Source organism: Rosa chinensis, chromosome 5 (assembly GCF_002994745.2).
Source record: "Rosa chinensis cultivar Old Blush chromosome 5, RchiOBHm-V2, whole genome shotgun sequence".
Lineage (NCBI taxonomy): Eukaryota > Viridiplantae > Streptophyta > Magnoliopsida > Rosales > Rosaceae > Rosa > Rosa chinensis.
In genome coordinates, this window is record NC_037092.1 from 10,233,527 (window position 1) to 10,247,724 (window position 14,198).

The window sequence follows — 14,198 nt, forward strand, 5'->3', positions numbered from 1 at the left end:
AATTAGACACCGACCAAACGGGACTAACTATAAAAGCTCCCAGCGCTCTCGAGAAATCAAAGACCAAAGGAAGCCATGGCCCCCTGGTATATGGATCCCGCCAATACAATCAACCGCGACAAGTCTCATGGTATGCTTCTCCTTTTCGTTTTCGTTTAGGGTCTGCGGCAATTCTTTTGGATCAGAAGACAAAAAGGAGTTAAAAATTAACACAGAGACAATTCGTTTTAGTTTCGATTTGATTTGGAAATAGGAGATAGAAATTTAAACCGGAATGCATCTCGTTGAGTTTGTTGGTATGCTTTCGATTTTTGTTTTAGGAAGATTCTCTGGAAATTCCTTGGTGGTGTGTTTTTTTTTTTGGGAGCTCTCCACAAGTATGCTTTTATTTTTCTTTTCTGGGGTCTGTGCGTATAGTTTTGTTCAATTTGCCTGGGCTGTGTCTGTTTTGGAAGGAAGAAAGGGTATCGTACTGGGTCAAATTTTTTCGTCTTCCAAGTCATTTTTGTATTTGCATGATGCTGCCCTATTCTCATTGCAATTCATTCATCTTTGCTCTTCATGTGGTACATCATGTGGTCACAATTAATACTGGTTTTTAGGTCTTAATATTGTTACCCATCTGTATTCTTTTCCTTTTTCTTTTGTATCTGATGATGCAACCTCAAACAGGTAGCAAGGGCGGCAATGCCACAAGACTCAAGTGGAGATACCCACCCATAGAAGGTTCCAATTATTTTGGTCATTTTTCTATTTTTGTTTTAAGTTGGGCCGTGTGATTTTGAAGAACATGAATGCCTTTTTCTTTTTTTTCTTTTTTTTTTCCTGGCTAAATGCTCTGCAATCAATTTGGTCTTTAAGGCAAAGTTTTAAATATAAAAAACTAGATAAACCTTAAAATAATAAATAGGAAGAAAATGATCTCTCTCTCTCTCTCTCTCATCCTCATCTCCCCCTTCTCATTCTCAACCTTTCCAAGCCTAGTCATTTTCATTCAATTGTTGAAACTGCAGGTTCTCTTTTAGTATATGTAGTATCAAATATTCATTTTTACTGCTTTTTGAAGTAGATAATTGGTGTTGTTCAGTGTCGTTTGCTCTTTCTTCAGTGAATTAATTTTGATAGCCTACAGAGAATAATAAGAAGTGAGTAGTTGACTTTCATTTTAGTTTCAGTTTGATATGGAATTAGGTAGTTACATGGAGATTAAAATTTAAACGGGAACGCATCTCGTTGAGTTTGTTGGTATGCTTTTGATTTTTTGTCTTATGTTTTTTATTTTTTATTTTTTTAAATTTAGGAAGATTATCCGGAATTTCCTTGGTTTGTGTGTTGAAGAAAAAAGAGTATTATCTTGTTTACTTTTGTAAATTGAGGATAGCCAATTTTTGGTTTCTGGTTTGTGCATGATGTTAAGTTGAATAACTGGTATAGGGCGCTGAAGATAGTATCTCCATCCAAGTCATTTTGGTAGCCTACATTGCGTACTATCAAGCTTTGCTCTTCTTATGTCACTATATTGATATATTCAGTGCCATGCTTACTGTACCTTTTTTTTGTGTGTGTGTGTGTGTTGACATCATTGTTAGTTCATTGGTTTTTATTTTCTCTCTTGGATAATTAACAATGTAACTGCGAAACAGCCATAAATGTAGGAGAACCAAGGATCGTCACTTCTCTTCAGAAGTGCCCCAATAGTCCTGGTATGCTTTTATTTTTGTTCTAGGGTTTGTGGCAAAGTTATCACTAATTTGCTTGGGCTGTGTTTTGCATTTTACTTTTCATCTGACAATGTAACCTCAAACAGATAGCAATGGCAGCAAGGCCAACAGAAGCAAGTCTCCAGTGTTTACTATGGATGGTGTCACTTCTCTCCACAAGTGCCCCAGTAATCCTGGTATTTTTTTTTTCTTTTCTTTTCTAGGGTATGTGGGTGTAGTTATCTTCAATTTTTTTGGGCTATGTGTGTTTTGAGGGAAGAAAAGGCATTGATTTCATATTTCTTGAATAATGGGTCAAATATTTTTCTGCTATGGTAGATAATTTCGTCAGCCAAGTCACTTTGGTATGTGCACGATGCTGCCCTTAATATAGTAACTGTATTTGTATGGGATCATAGATCATTTTCATTGCAATTCATTCAGTTTTGCTCTTTGTGTGGGGGTGCTACACTGGTTTTTAGGTCATGATATTGTCACCCATCTGTTTTCTTTTCCTTTTTTTTTTTATCTGACGATGCAACCACAAACAGGTAGCAAGGGTGGCAAGGCCAAAAGACTCAAGTGGACACACCTTGTGCAGGATTACGAAGGCCCCAGTTCTCCTGGTAATCTTTTGATTTTTGTTTTAAGGTTTATCTGGTTTGCTTGGGCTGTGTAATTTGAAGAACATGAATGTGTGTGTGTGTTTTTTTTTTTTTTAAGGCTAAACGCTGTGCAATCAATTTGGTTTTTAAAGATAAGTTTTAAATATTAAAAACTAGATAAACCATAAGATAATAAATGGGGGGGGGGGGGAAGTAAATGAACCTTCCTTCCCCAACAGATATTTCGCGCTCCCTCTTCTCATTCCCAACATTTCCAAGCCTAGTCATTTCCATTCAGTTGTTGCAACTGCAGCTTCTACGTTAGTATATTATTGAATGTTCTACTGCTTTTTTGTATTAGATAATTTGGTGTTCTTCAGTGTCATCTGCTCACGTGAATATAGTTTTCGTAATTTCTCCTGTGAATTAAGTTTGATAGCCTACAGAGAATTATATGAATTAACTAGTCGACTTCCGTTTTAGTTTCGATTTGATTTGGAATTGGGTAGTTACTGGAGATAAAAATTTAAACTGGAATGCATTCGTTGTGTTTGTTGGTATGCTTTTCATTTTTGTTTTAGGTTTTTTTTAGGAAGGTTATCAGTAATTTCCTTGGTTTGTGTGTTGAAGAAAAAGGAATATATTGTTTACTTTTTTAGATTGAGGAAAGCCAAATTTTTGGATTCTGGTTTGTGCATGATGCAGAGTTGCACACCTGGTATTGAGTACTCGAGATAATGTCTCAACTCGACTCGTTTTGGTATCCTGCATAGAATAATATCAAGTAGCTAACATCTCATTGCATATAGGGCATTTCGATCTGTTTCCAGAGATCTAGCTTTGCTCTTCTTATGACACTATTGATATATTCAGTGCCATGCTTACTGTACTGTGTTTTTAATTAGTTCGTTGGTTTTTATTCTCTCTTTTGGTATATAACAATATAACTGTGAAGCAGGCACAAAGGTGGAAGAACCAAGGATTGTCACTCCTCTCCAGAAGCGCCCCAGTAATCCTGGTATGCTCTCTTTTTTTCCTTTTCTTTTTCCCTCAGGCTTTGTGGGTGTAGTTATCTTTGATTTGCTTGGGCTGTGTGTGTTTTGGAGGGAAGAAAAGGTGTTGTTTTTATTTTTATTGTAGTTAGCTGAAATACTAGGTCAAATCGTCAAACTTATTTAAGCTTTTGTCGATAACTTCTCCAGCCAAGTCATTTTGGTCTGTGCATGATGCTTCCCTTAATATAGCAACTGTAATTTTATGGGATCATAAACCATTTTCGTTGCAATTCAATCATTTTTGCTCTTCGTGTGGTACAATTTAATGTCATGTGGTCATAGTACTGGTTTTTAGGTCTTGATATTGTCATCCATTCGATATCTTTTCTTTTTCCTTTTTTATCTGATGATGCAACCTCAAACAGGTATCAAGGGCGGCGTGGCCAAAAAACTCAAGTGGTCACACAGTGCTTTGGATTATGAAGGCTCCAGTTCTCCTGGTAAATACTTTGATTTTTGTTTTAAGGTTTATCTGGAATTTTGCTTGGGCTGTGTGATTTGAAGAACATGAATGTCTTTGTTTTTTTTTAAGGCTAAAGGCTGTGCAATCAATTTGGTTTTTAATGCTAAGTTTTATATATATATATATATATATGTATATATATATATATATATAAAACTAGATAAACCTTGAGAAATGGGGAGAAAAATAAATTAGTTCCTTCCTCCCGCAGATCTCTCACCGCTCCCTCTTCCCATTCCGAATCTTTCCTTGCCTAGTCATATTCTTTCAATTATTGCAACTGCAGCTTCTCTATTAGAATATGTATTTTCAAAATATTCATTTTTACTTCTTTTTTGAAGATAATTTGGTGTTGTTCAGTGTCATTTGCTTACATGAATATAGTTTTTGTAATTTCTCCAGTGAATCAATATTGATAGCCTACAGAGATTAATATGAAGAAACTAGTTGTTGTGGGATCATGTATCCATTCATCATCCGTTTTCTTCTTCTTGGGTTTTCTAACAATGCAACTGTGGAACAGGCACGAAGACGGAAGGACCAAATATTGGTACTTCTTCTCTCCACAAGCTCCGTAGTAATACTGGTATGCTTTATTTTTATTTTAGGGTTTGTGTGAATATTATCTAAAGTTTTCTTGGGCTTTTTTTTTTTTTTTTTTTTTGGAATTTGACAGAATACTGTACGATCTAATTTGGTTTTTCCATTATGTATAGCCAATCTACTATAGGTACTAAAGATAACTACTCCACCCAAAATCATTTTGGTCTATTTGGTTTGTGCATAATCCAAGGTTCAATCATAGTTCCATCTTTGCTTTGCTGACACTGTTGATACATCTGCCACTATCTAACTAATGCCATGTCATCTCAGTACTGATATTTAGGGTATTGACATTGTGTAGAGAGATATTTATTTGTCTTTTTTTTTTTAATGGTATTTAACTGGCGAACAGGTGATGCAGAAGGTGGATTAATAACCAATTTTGCTTTTCTGTTTCCTTAAAATTTGCATGGGCTTTGTGTTATGAAGCAAAAAGTGTTTTTTTTTTTTTTCTTTTTTTTTTTTTCCATGTGAGTGAACAACACAAAACTGCACGTTTTAGGCGGCTATGTGGAAATGAACAAGTCCTCACATTAAAAAATTCTGTATGACTTGAGACGTTGAAGGCATACATCCTTTTTCTTTCAAATCGCCCCAGCCGGTCAGAAAGGTTATGTGAGGACTTGCGGTCCAATACTTGAAGCTTACATGAACTTCCAAATGTCCCCCCCATGTGAATTAAGTATTATACGAAATTTCATAAACACTTGAAAAGGTTAGGCGAATGGCAGTTTATTATCAGTCTTACACCTTTGTTTTAATGTAACTGACCCCCATGCTTTGCAATGTCTTGCAATCCTTGGTAGCTTTAAAGAATCCATCCATGGTCTCCGTTACATGCTAATGTGGAGTCCCGATATTCTTCTTACAGTGGCTTCTACAGTAGACAGAATATTAATACTAAATATTGTTTAGATTTAAAAAAAAAAAAAACAAAAGAAGTAAAATTTTAATAAAAAAGTCAAAAGGAAAGTAGAATAAAAGTTTAGGCAGTTTCTTTCCCTCCCTCACGGATTTCTCTCCTTTCTCACTCTGTTTTCTTATTCATATTCATAAGACCATTGCATCTGCAGCCTCTTTGTATGTGCTTCATTGAATATTCATTTTCGCTGCTTGTGACATGATTTGGTGTATCTTTGGTTTGTCATCTATATTTGTTTTAACGGAGTTGCAAACTTCAAACAGGTAAGTGTTTGGTTTGTTCCTCTGTAGACGACCACCCTACATCTCTATGCCCGTACCTGGATTTTCTCCCAGATGATGCAATTGTCAGCAGTGGGTGTGACTTAGTTTGTAATTTTTGTAGCAAGTCAAATGGAATTTGCAAATGTTGGAAAGAGGAAGGACAGTGTTTTCTTCTCAAGTTTTGTCGATTTTGTTCAAAGAGTGGAGAGCACTGGGGTTATATGTGCCCACGCCTTGATCTTTGTTCTTCTCCTGTGGACTTTCCTGGTCAAACCTCAAGTGCACAGCTATGTTAAATGCTGTGGACCTTTGTTTTAGGGTTTGTGAGGATGAAAATCTGGTGTTTGGCTTCTAAGAAGTCTTGTGTTTTATATTCGATGTGAATCTCTATGGATGTTCATGTGTAAATTCTCTTGTAAGTCTTTTGTGACGTGAATCATCAAGTTGCTTCAACAATGAGATATTTCTGCTTTGTTCACATGCTTAGTACTGCCCCCAGTTGTCATTTGAAGCAAATCCCCCTTTATACTCCCACAGGCCGACCAGGCTCTAATATTTGGTAGAAACAAAATTAAAATACTTCTGGTCATGACAAAGGTGCAGATTGAAAGCTAGGAAACAAATCGATCATGAGGACAAGTATAAGTGTCACTTCTATTACACAATTATGTAATGATCGAATGGAAAATAATGATAAGTAGCCTCGCTAGACTCACTTTTCTCGATTTTGGGCAAGCATTGTAGGCTTGTAGCTCTCCAAGTAGTGTATTAAGCTCAGATATGTTTTTAACGTGGCGGGTTGGGTTGATTGATTTTTGGTATTTCAAACAAGCTTACAGTTTCCTTTAGATTTGTCTTAATCTAAAAAATTAATAAATTTCAAATGATTGGTTCTATTTATACCTCTATAATTGGTATTTAGACTCTCAAAATTTTTCTATTGTTACCCTTCTATGTTCTCTTTCATTTTAGCCAAAAACAAGAAAAAGCCTGTAAAATTGTCTTGTTTGAATCAACTCAAACAAGATTTGTTTTCTTGATCAATAGTTGAACAAAAGAACATGAATCTGTACTAATCTTTTTTGTTCGTGATAATGGGCAACTAACTAATACAACTCTCAAAAGGTTAACTAATAAAAACTTAGTTTGGTTTCTTCACAAAATTTCTTCCTCCGTCCGACGGCGCGTCCCGGTGACGCTGTCGTCGGACGGGCTTGTTTTCAAAAGCCTTTATGGCTGATTGGCTTGGGGTGATGTCCTCAGTTCTAACTCGGATCAAGATGATGGCAAGGAAGTTGGAGGAGTTGGGGTCCCAGTGGTGGTTGTTGAAGCTGTTAGGGTTAAGTGCTAAATCTGTTAGGGTTTAGGATTTAATGTTAGCATATTTATTGCTTTCTGTTAATAAAACCCTATTAGTTAGGGTGCAGTTGCTTAGATTTGATTGTTTCAACAAGTTTGTTACCACGTTCTTAGGGTGTTTTGAACGTGGGCTGTTATTCTTATCTTTCCGTTGTAATGGCTTGGATATAAGCCAAACGTTTTCGTGGTTATTGAATAAGCTTCAATCCCAGATTTGTGTGAAACAAGTGCTTAAGGGTTTTTAGTTTCAACAAGTGGTATCAGAGCCCCAATCCAAGGGGCCTGATTGAGAAAGAGTTAAGAATCTGCAGTATTCTTAGAGAGAAACACGTGAGGAAAAGAAAATTGAGAGAAGGATGGCAACGGAGGGAAACTTTGTGCAACCTGCTATTCCTAATGTTGATGGAGAACTTTCTCCGCTCCAAGGAGTACTGGAGTTTGGTGGAAAATGGAGTTCCAACACCATCCGATGGAGCAGAACCAACGAAGGCTCAGAAGAAAGCTATTGAAGATGGCAAGCTAAAAGATTTGAAGGTAAAAAATTACCTGTTCCAAGCTATTGACCGGACGATAATTGAGACGATCCTCAACAAAGAATCAGCCAAGAATATATGGGATTCGATGAAGTTGAAATACCAAGGTTCAACCAAAGTAAAAAGAGCTCAGCTTCAAGCTCTTCGACGGAAGTTTGAGATACTTTGGATGAAAGATGGGGAGACAGTAGATGAATACTTTGGTAGAACGCTGACCATTGCCAACAAAATGAAGGCTCACAGTGAGAAAATGGAGGAGACTATGATTGTGGAGAAAATTCTGCGTTCAATGACTCCCAAGTTTGACTACGTGGTGTGCTCGATAGAAGAATCAAACAATTTGGGCACAATGACTATCGATGAACTCCAAAGCAGCTTGCTGGTTCATGAACAACGAATGAAGGGACACAGGGAGGAGGAACATGCATTGAAAGTCACCGGAGTTGGAAAGTTTGGTGAGAGAGAAGAAGACAGAACTAGTGCATGAGGAAGAGGCCGTGGAGGCTATAGAGGAAGAGGTAGGGGAAGAGGCAGACAACCATTCAATAAAGCCATCATCGAATGCTATAAGTGCCACAAGTTAGGGCACTTTCAGTATGAGTGTCCTAATTGGGAGAAGGGAGCAAACTATGCAGAGCTCGATGATGAGGAGGAAATGCTACTAATGTCCTATGTTGATCTTCATCAGGCAATGAGAGAAGAGGTATGGTTTTTAGATTCCGGTTGTAGTAATCATATAACTGGCAATAAGATGTGGTTTTTAGATTTGGATGAGGAGTTTTGACAGACTGTTAAACTTGGGAATAATTCTAGAATGGCTATGTTAGGTAGAGGAAGTATTAGATTGCAAGTGGGAGGTGTTACACAAGTTATTACACATGTGTTCTATATTCCAGAATTAAAGAACAATCTATTGAGTATAGGGCAATTACAGGAGAAAGGGTTAGCAATACTCATTCAGCATAATGTTTGCAAACTGTTTCATCCTACTAGGGGGCTAATTACGCAGACTGCAATGACAGTCAATCGAATGTTTGTGTTGTTAGCCTCAATTGCATCTAAGGAGTCAGCTTGTTTCAAAACAGTCTCAGAAGATGAAGCACACTTATGGCATTGCTGGTTTGGGCATCTTAGCTTCAAGGGTTTAAGAACCTTGTACTACAAAAGTATGGTGAATGGCCTACCTCTACTGAAAACCCCATCGAAGATGTGTGAAGATTGCTTGGTGGGCAAGCAACACAGGGATCCCATTCCCAAACAAAGTCATTGGAGGGCTGCTAAGAGGTTACAGTTGATACACGCTGATATTTGTGGACCTGTGACACCAGAGTCAAACAGCAAGAAGAGGTATCTAATTACCTTTATTGATGATTTTAGTAGGAAGACATGGGTGTTTTTCTTATCTGAGAAGGCCGAGGCTCTTACTACTTTCAAAAAATTCAAAAGCTCAGTTGAGAAGGAGGTTGGTGAATACATATGTAGCTTGAGGACAGATAGAGGCGGGGAGTTCACTTCGGACAGCTTCAATGAGTTTTTTAGTGTCAATGACATAAGCAGGCAGCTCACGGCTGCATATACCCCACAGCAAAATGGGGTGGCAGAACGGAAGAACAGGACTATTATGAATTTGGTGAGAAGCATGTTGTCCGAGAAAAAGATACCAAAAGAATTCTGGCCGGAGGCCGTCAATTGGATGGTGCATATATTGAATCGTAGCCCTACTCTTGCAGTGAAAGATCAAACTCCGGAAGAAGCATGGTGTGGCAACAAGCCATCAGTGGAGCATTTCAAGGTCTTTGGATGCATTGGGCACGTGCATGTTCCTGATAGAAGAGGACTAAGCTTGATGATAAGAGCATGAAGTGTGTGCACTTGGGATTGAGTGAAGGGTCAAAGGCCTATCGACTCTATAATCGGATCACAAAGAAAATTATTGTGAGCAGAGATGTAGCATTTGCCGAAGATGAAAGCTGGGACTGGGGTAAAAATGGAACTGATGTTAGTGTGCTTGAATGGGGTGATGTGGAGAGTGAGGCTGATGATCATGGAGAGGGTGAAGGAACTAATGGTAACAATGCAAAAACTGGTAAAGTAAGAAGCTCGTCCTCAAATGAGTCCCTTGAAGAAAGTGCTCTTAGTCCACTCCAAGGGAGGAATAGAAGGCAGCCACCGTGGATGGAAGACTATGTAACAGGTGAAGGTCTATCAGAAGAGGAGGAGATGCATAATCTAGTCATGTACACTGAAACCGGGGATCCAAGTACATTTGAAGAAGCAGTGGGAAGTTCTAAATGGAGACAAGCCATGGACAGAGAAATACAGGCCATAGAAAGAAATGAAACATGGAGCCTAACTACTTTGCCTACAAGAGCAAGAGCCATAGGGGTGAAATGGATTTATAAAACCAAGCTGAATGAGAAAGGAGAAGTGGACAAACACAAGGCCCGACTTGTTGCAAAAGGGTATGCACAGAAGAATTGACTATACGGAAGTATTCGCTCCTGTTGCAAGATGGGACACGATTCGAATGATATTGGCCCTAGCAGCTCAAAACAACTGGTGTGTGTATCAATTAGATGTGAAAAGTGCATTCTTGCACGGTGAGTTAGATGAGGATGTCTACATCGAGCAGCCTCAGGGGTATGTGAAGAAGGGAAAAGAGAATAAGGTGCTCAAGTTGAGAAAGGCATTATATGGCTTGAAACAAGCCCCACGGGCTTGGTATAGTAGGATTGAGGCCTACTTTCTTAAAGAAGGGTTTGAGAGATGTCCAAGTGAGCACACCTTATTCACGAAGTCTAAGAAAGGTGGGAGGCTGCTAATTGTAAGTATCTATGTAGATGATTTAATATTTACAGGGAATGATGCAGTGATGTTTGAAGAATTCAAGTCATCAATGAAGCATGAGTTTGACATGTCGGATTTAGGAAGAATGAAGTATTTTTTAGGAGTTGAAGTTGTGCAAAGTGATGAAGGTATCTACATCAGCCAAAGAAAGTATGCACAGGAGGTATTATAGAGATTTGGCATGGAGGGCAGCAATGCAGTGAAAAATCCCATGGTGCCAGGTTTCAAATTGATGAAAAATGAAAGTGGATCAAGAGTGGATGCTACTCAGTACAAGCAGGTGATTGGAAGTTTGATGTATTTAACAGTTACAAGACCCGATCTAATGTTTGTAGTGAGCTTAGTAAGCAGATACATGGAGAAACCTACCGAGCTGCATATGCAGGCTGTGAAGAGGATTTTGAGGTACCTAAGAGGAACTACGGACTTAGGGGTGTGCTACAAAAAGGGAGGTAAAGCTGGTGAACTAGTTGCTTTCTCGGATAACGACTATGCCGGAGACACGGACGACCGAAAAAGCACCTCAGGCTATGTGTTTCTTTTGAGTTCGGGAGCTATGGCTTGGAGTTCAAAGAAGCAACCTGTGGTTTCTCTCTCAACCACAGAAGCTGAGTTCATTTCAGCTGCATCATGTGCTTGTCAGGCCGTGTGGATGCAAAGGGTACTCAAGAGTCTTGGCTGGATTCAAAGTAAGAGTACTGTGATTTATTGTGATAATTGTTCAGCAATTAAACTTTCAAAAAATCCTGTTATGCATGGAAGAAGCAAGCATATAGATGTCAGATTCCACTTTCTTCGTGAGCTCTCAAGAGATGGTGTGGTAGATTTAAAGTATTGCAGCTCTCAGGATCAGGTGGCAGATGTTATGACAAAACCTTTGAAACTTGATGACTTTGTGAGGCTGAGGGAGCTACTTGGTGTGTGCACGGTGCCATTGAAGTAAACTGGTTGCAAGCTACAACACAGTTTAAGGGAGGAAATGTTGAAGCTGTTAGGGTTAAGTGCTAAATCTGTTAGGGTTTAGGATTTAATGTTAGCATATTTATTGCTTTCTGATAATAAAACCCTATTAGTTAGGGTGTAGTTTCTTAGATTTGATTGTTTCAACAAGTTTGTTACCACGTTCTTAGGGTGTTTTGAACGTGGGCTGTTATTCTTATCTTTCCTTTGTAATGGCTTGGATATAAGCCAAACGTTTTCGTGGTTATTGAATAAGCTTCAATCCCACATTTGTGTGAAACAAGTGCTTAAGGGTTTTTAGTTTCAACAGTGGTTTGATGGGGTCGACTGGGTTGAGATCTTCGCGAAGGCTAAATCGGTGTGGCATGCAATGGTGGGCTACGGATAGATCGATCGGCGCCGTCCCCAGCCTCTTCTCTGGCTATGCGGTCGTGTGACTGTGGAAGGGAGACGAGGTCTGTGGATGCTCCAGATCACTGTGGAACAGGTGTTAGTATCCCAGATCGGAAGAGTTCGGATCTGGTATTTTTTTGGTCTGAGAAGGAACGGCGCTGGTTGGGTTGATTGGTTCGGCGATGCTCCGAGCTCTCGTATGAGAGATGGGCTGGGTAGTCGATTTCGACCTTGGATAGTGGTGCGATGTTGGAGGCACGTCAAGGGAGGCCTTACCCGGGGGAAGAACAGTGCGACGGTGGTGGTAGGTGTGCAGAGGCAACTGTGGATCTGGGTTATGGGCCGCAGCCTTCTCCTTGCAGTCTTGATTTTTGTTTGGGCTTGGACCAAACTTTTGGGCTCTTGTTTGTTGGTTTTTCTTTTGAGTGTTGCTTTTATTTTCTAGTAGTTGTTGGCTTTATGCCATTAATAAGTCACTATCAATTTTTGGTAGGATGAGGTAGGCTTTGTCCCGATCTGTGCACCTTGAGTGCCATGTCTGGTCTAGGAAGGCAGCGAGTTCCTTGCATTGTCAAATGGTCGCAGCCTCCTAGTGGCAGGATGAAATTCAGTGTCACCGAATTTATTTTTCGGTGGCAACATGGTGGGAAAGTTGATATTATTGTATTATGGCTCCGCGTGAGCGTTATCTTTCCGGTATGTCGCCAAACTTGTAAAGCAAATGGAGTAGCCAATGATGCACTCTTTGCTAATTGGTGCGTGTTAGAATACATAAGATTAGTAGGGAATCCTGATATTATTTAGGGATTTTCTCTTAAAGCTTATTGTCATACGGGGTTTAGGCACCATGTCCTCCCCCTTGTATTCTATGATTTCATCAATGGTTATGCCTTAATGGCAACCGATTTGGCCCTACGTCAAAAAAAAAAAATAATAGTGTTAGCGCCACTGTAAGAGCAACAAACTAAGCCATCAAATGCCATGGTTCTGCTAAATTCAAATAAATTATTAACTATAAGCATTCAATCCAACTCTTAATTACCAGAATGTGTACCATTGTAGCCTGATTGTTAAAAAAATATATATAATCATTGTTGGAGTCAATTTTTGAGTACTGATATACAACTGAACTTATCTTTGTCGTATTGCATTCTCTATATATGAAGTTCCAATGCTTTGAATTCCAAATCAGCCATTTGATTTGTGTATGAGAAAAAAAAAAAACGTTGATTCATGTTTTTATTTATTTTTTACTAGAAGTATCGCATTTGGATAAAAGTCATTTATAAAAAATGTCAAACATATTACTCAAACTTATCACACTCCTCATATAATACTATGTGCGACTATGCCTGTGATTTGCCTTTTTGTTTTTGAAAATTTATGAAGAATAAATAAAAACTAAAAAATATTTTTTATAAATAGATGGTAGTTACTTTCAATTTTATGACTAATATCAGTTAAATAAAATGTTGTTTTTTTGCATGTCTTTGCTACTATAAAGGAAAGTCTAACTTTGGTGTCATATTTGAAATACTAAAATACCCTTTATTTAATTAATTATCACATCAACATATTTTTATTTTTAAAGGTTAAAAATGTAAAACATATTTTTATTTTCCAATATTTGAAATACTAAAATACCCTTTATTTAATAAATTATCACATCAGCATATTTTTATTTTTAAAGGTTAAAAATGTAAAAAATATTTTTATTTTTAATTGTTAGATAAATATAAAATGAAAACAAAAAAATTAAATGAACAATCACACGTTCCTCTCTTCAACTATCCATGTGAACACATGAATTAAAGGGTATTAATAAACTACGGCATAACCAGAAGTTCAAAAAATTTAACTATTCAAAGATTTAGAGGATAAAAAAATACATAAAAATTTTAGAAAGTTAAAAAGTCCAAATGTATGAATACTTTAATTCACTCTTACCCAAAACACTTTAAGGAGGTCTTCCCTAATACCCAATTCAGATTTGTTTGTTTTTATTTTTAATACAATTTTACCCTCACCTTTGTTACTTAGAGAGAGAGAGAGAGAGACCATAGGGGACTTCGCCGGAACCCTGTCACCGGCTGCCGCCCACCGGACTTTTATGAAAACCTCATTGAAAGGGTTTGTTGCCCCCAGTAGACATCTATTGCCCCCCAATAGAGGGGCAATAGACCTCTATTACTCCCCATTAGATGTCTGTTGCCCTTTAATAGACGTCTATTACCTCCCAATAAAATTTTTGGTCATCGGAATGAGAACTAATCTTCCTAAATTTAGACAAACAAAACTTTAATTAAAAAAAAAAGATTACATCAATTCAAAACGTCTATTACCCGCCAATAAACGTCTATTGGGGGGCAATAGACCCAAATAAAACATTTCTTTTTCTTTGATTATAGGCCTTCTGCTCCATGTTATCTATTAAAAAAAAAATAATAGAAAAAAGAACATTGTCCAAAAAAAAGAAGGAAGAAGTGGTCGATCTG

The 14,198-nt window shown here is 37.9% G+C and overlaps 2 protein-coding genes across 5 annotated transcripts; both read left to right on the forward strand.

The window, feature by feature from the left end:
• The first annotated feature begins 28 nt into the window (after window positions 1-28).
• Window positions 29-6,097, forward strand: LOC112167318. Of its 4 annotated transcripts, none has more exons than XM_024304324.2 (9): window positions 29-130; window positions 673-726; window positions 1,644-1,703; window positions 1,808-1,897; window positions 2,252-2,326; window positions 3,261-3,323; window positions 3,726-3,800; window positions 4,347-4,409; window positions 5,612-6,097. In XM_024304324.2, the coding sequence occupies exons 1-9, from the start codon at window positions 76-78 to the stop codon at window positions 5,905-5,907; spliced, it is 831 nt and encodes a 276-aa protein (XP_024160092.1). In that variant the 5' UTR covers window positions 29-75; the 3' UTR covers window positions 5,908-6,097. The 4 variants fall into 4 exon arrangements, with proteins under 4 accessions (XP_024160092.1, XP_024160094.1, XP_024160093.1 ...); XM_024304326.2 differs by having other exon boundaries at window positions 5,733-6,097; XM_024304325.2 differs by having other exon boundaries at window positions 3,264-3,323; window positions 5,612-6,089.
• A 4,434-nt stretch (window positions 6,098-10,531) lies between these two features.
• LOC121049141 (secreted RxLR effector protein 161-like) lies at window positions 10,532-11,293 on the forward strand. The gene has a single exon (XM_040505713.1). The coding sequence runs from the start codon at window positions 10,532-10,534 to the stop codon at window positions 11,291-11,293; it is 762 nt and encodes a 253-aa protein (XP_040361647.1).
• The last annotated feature ends 2,905 nt before the right edge of the window (window positions 11,294-14,198 follow it).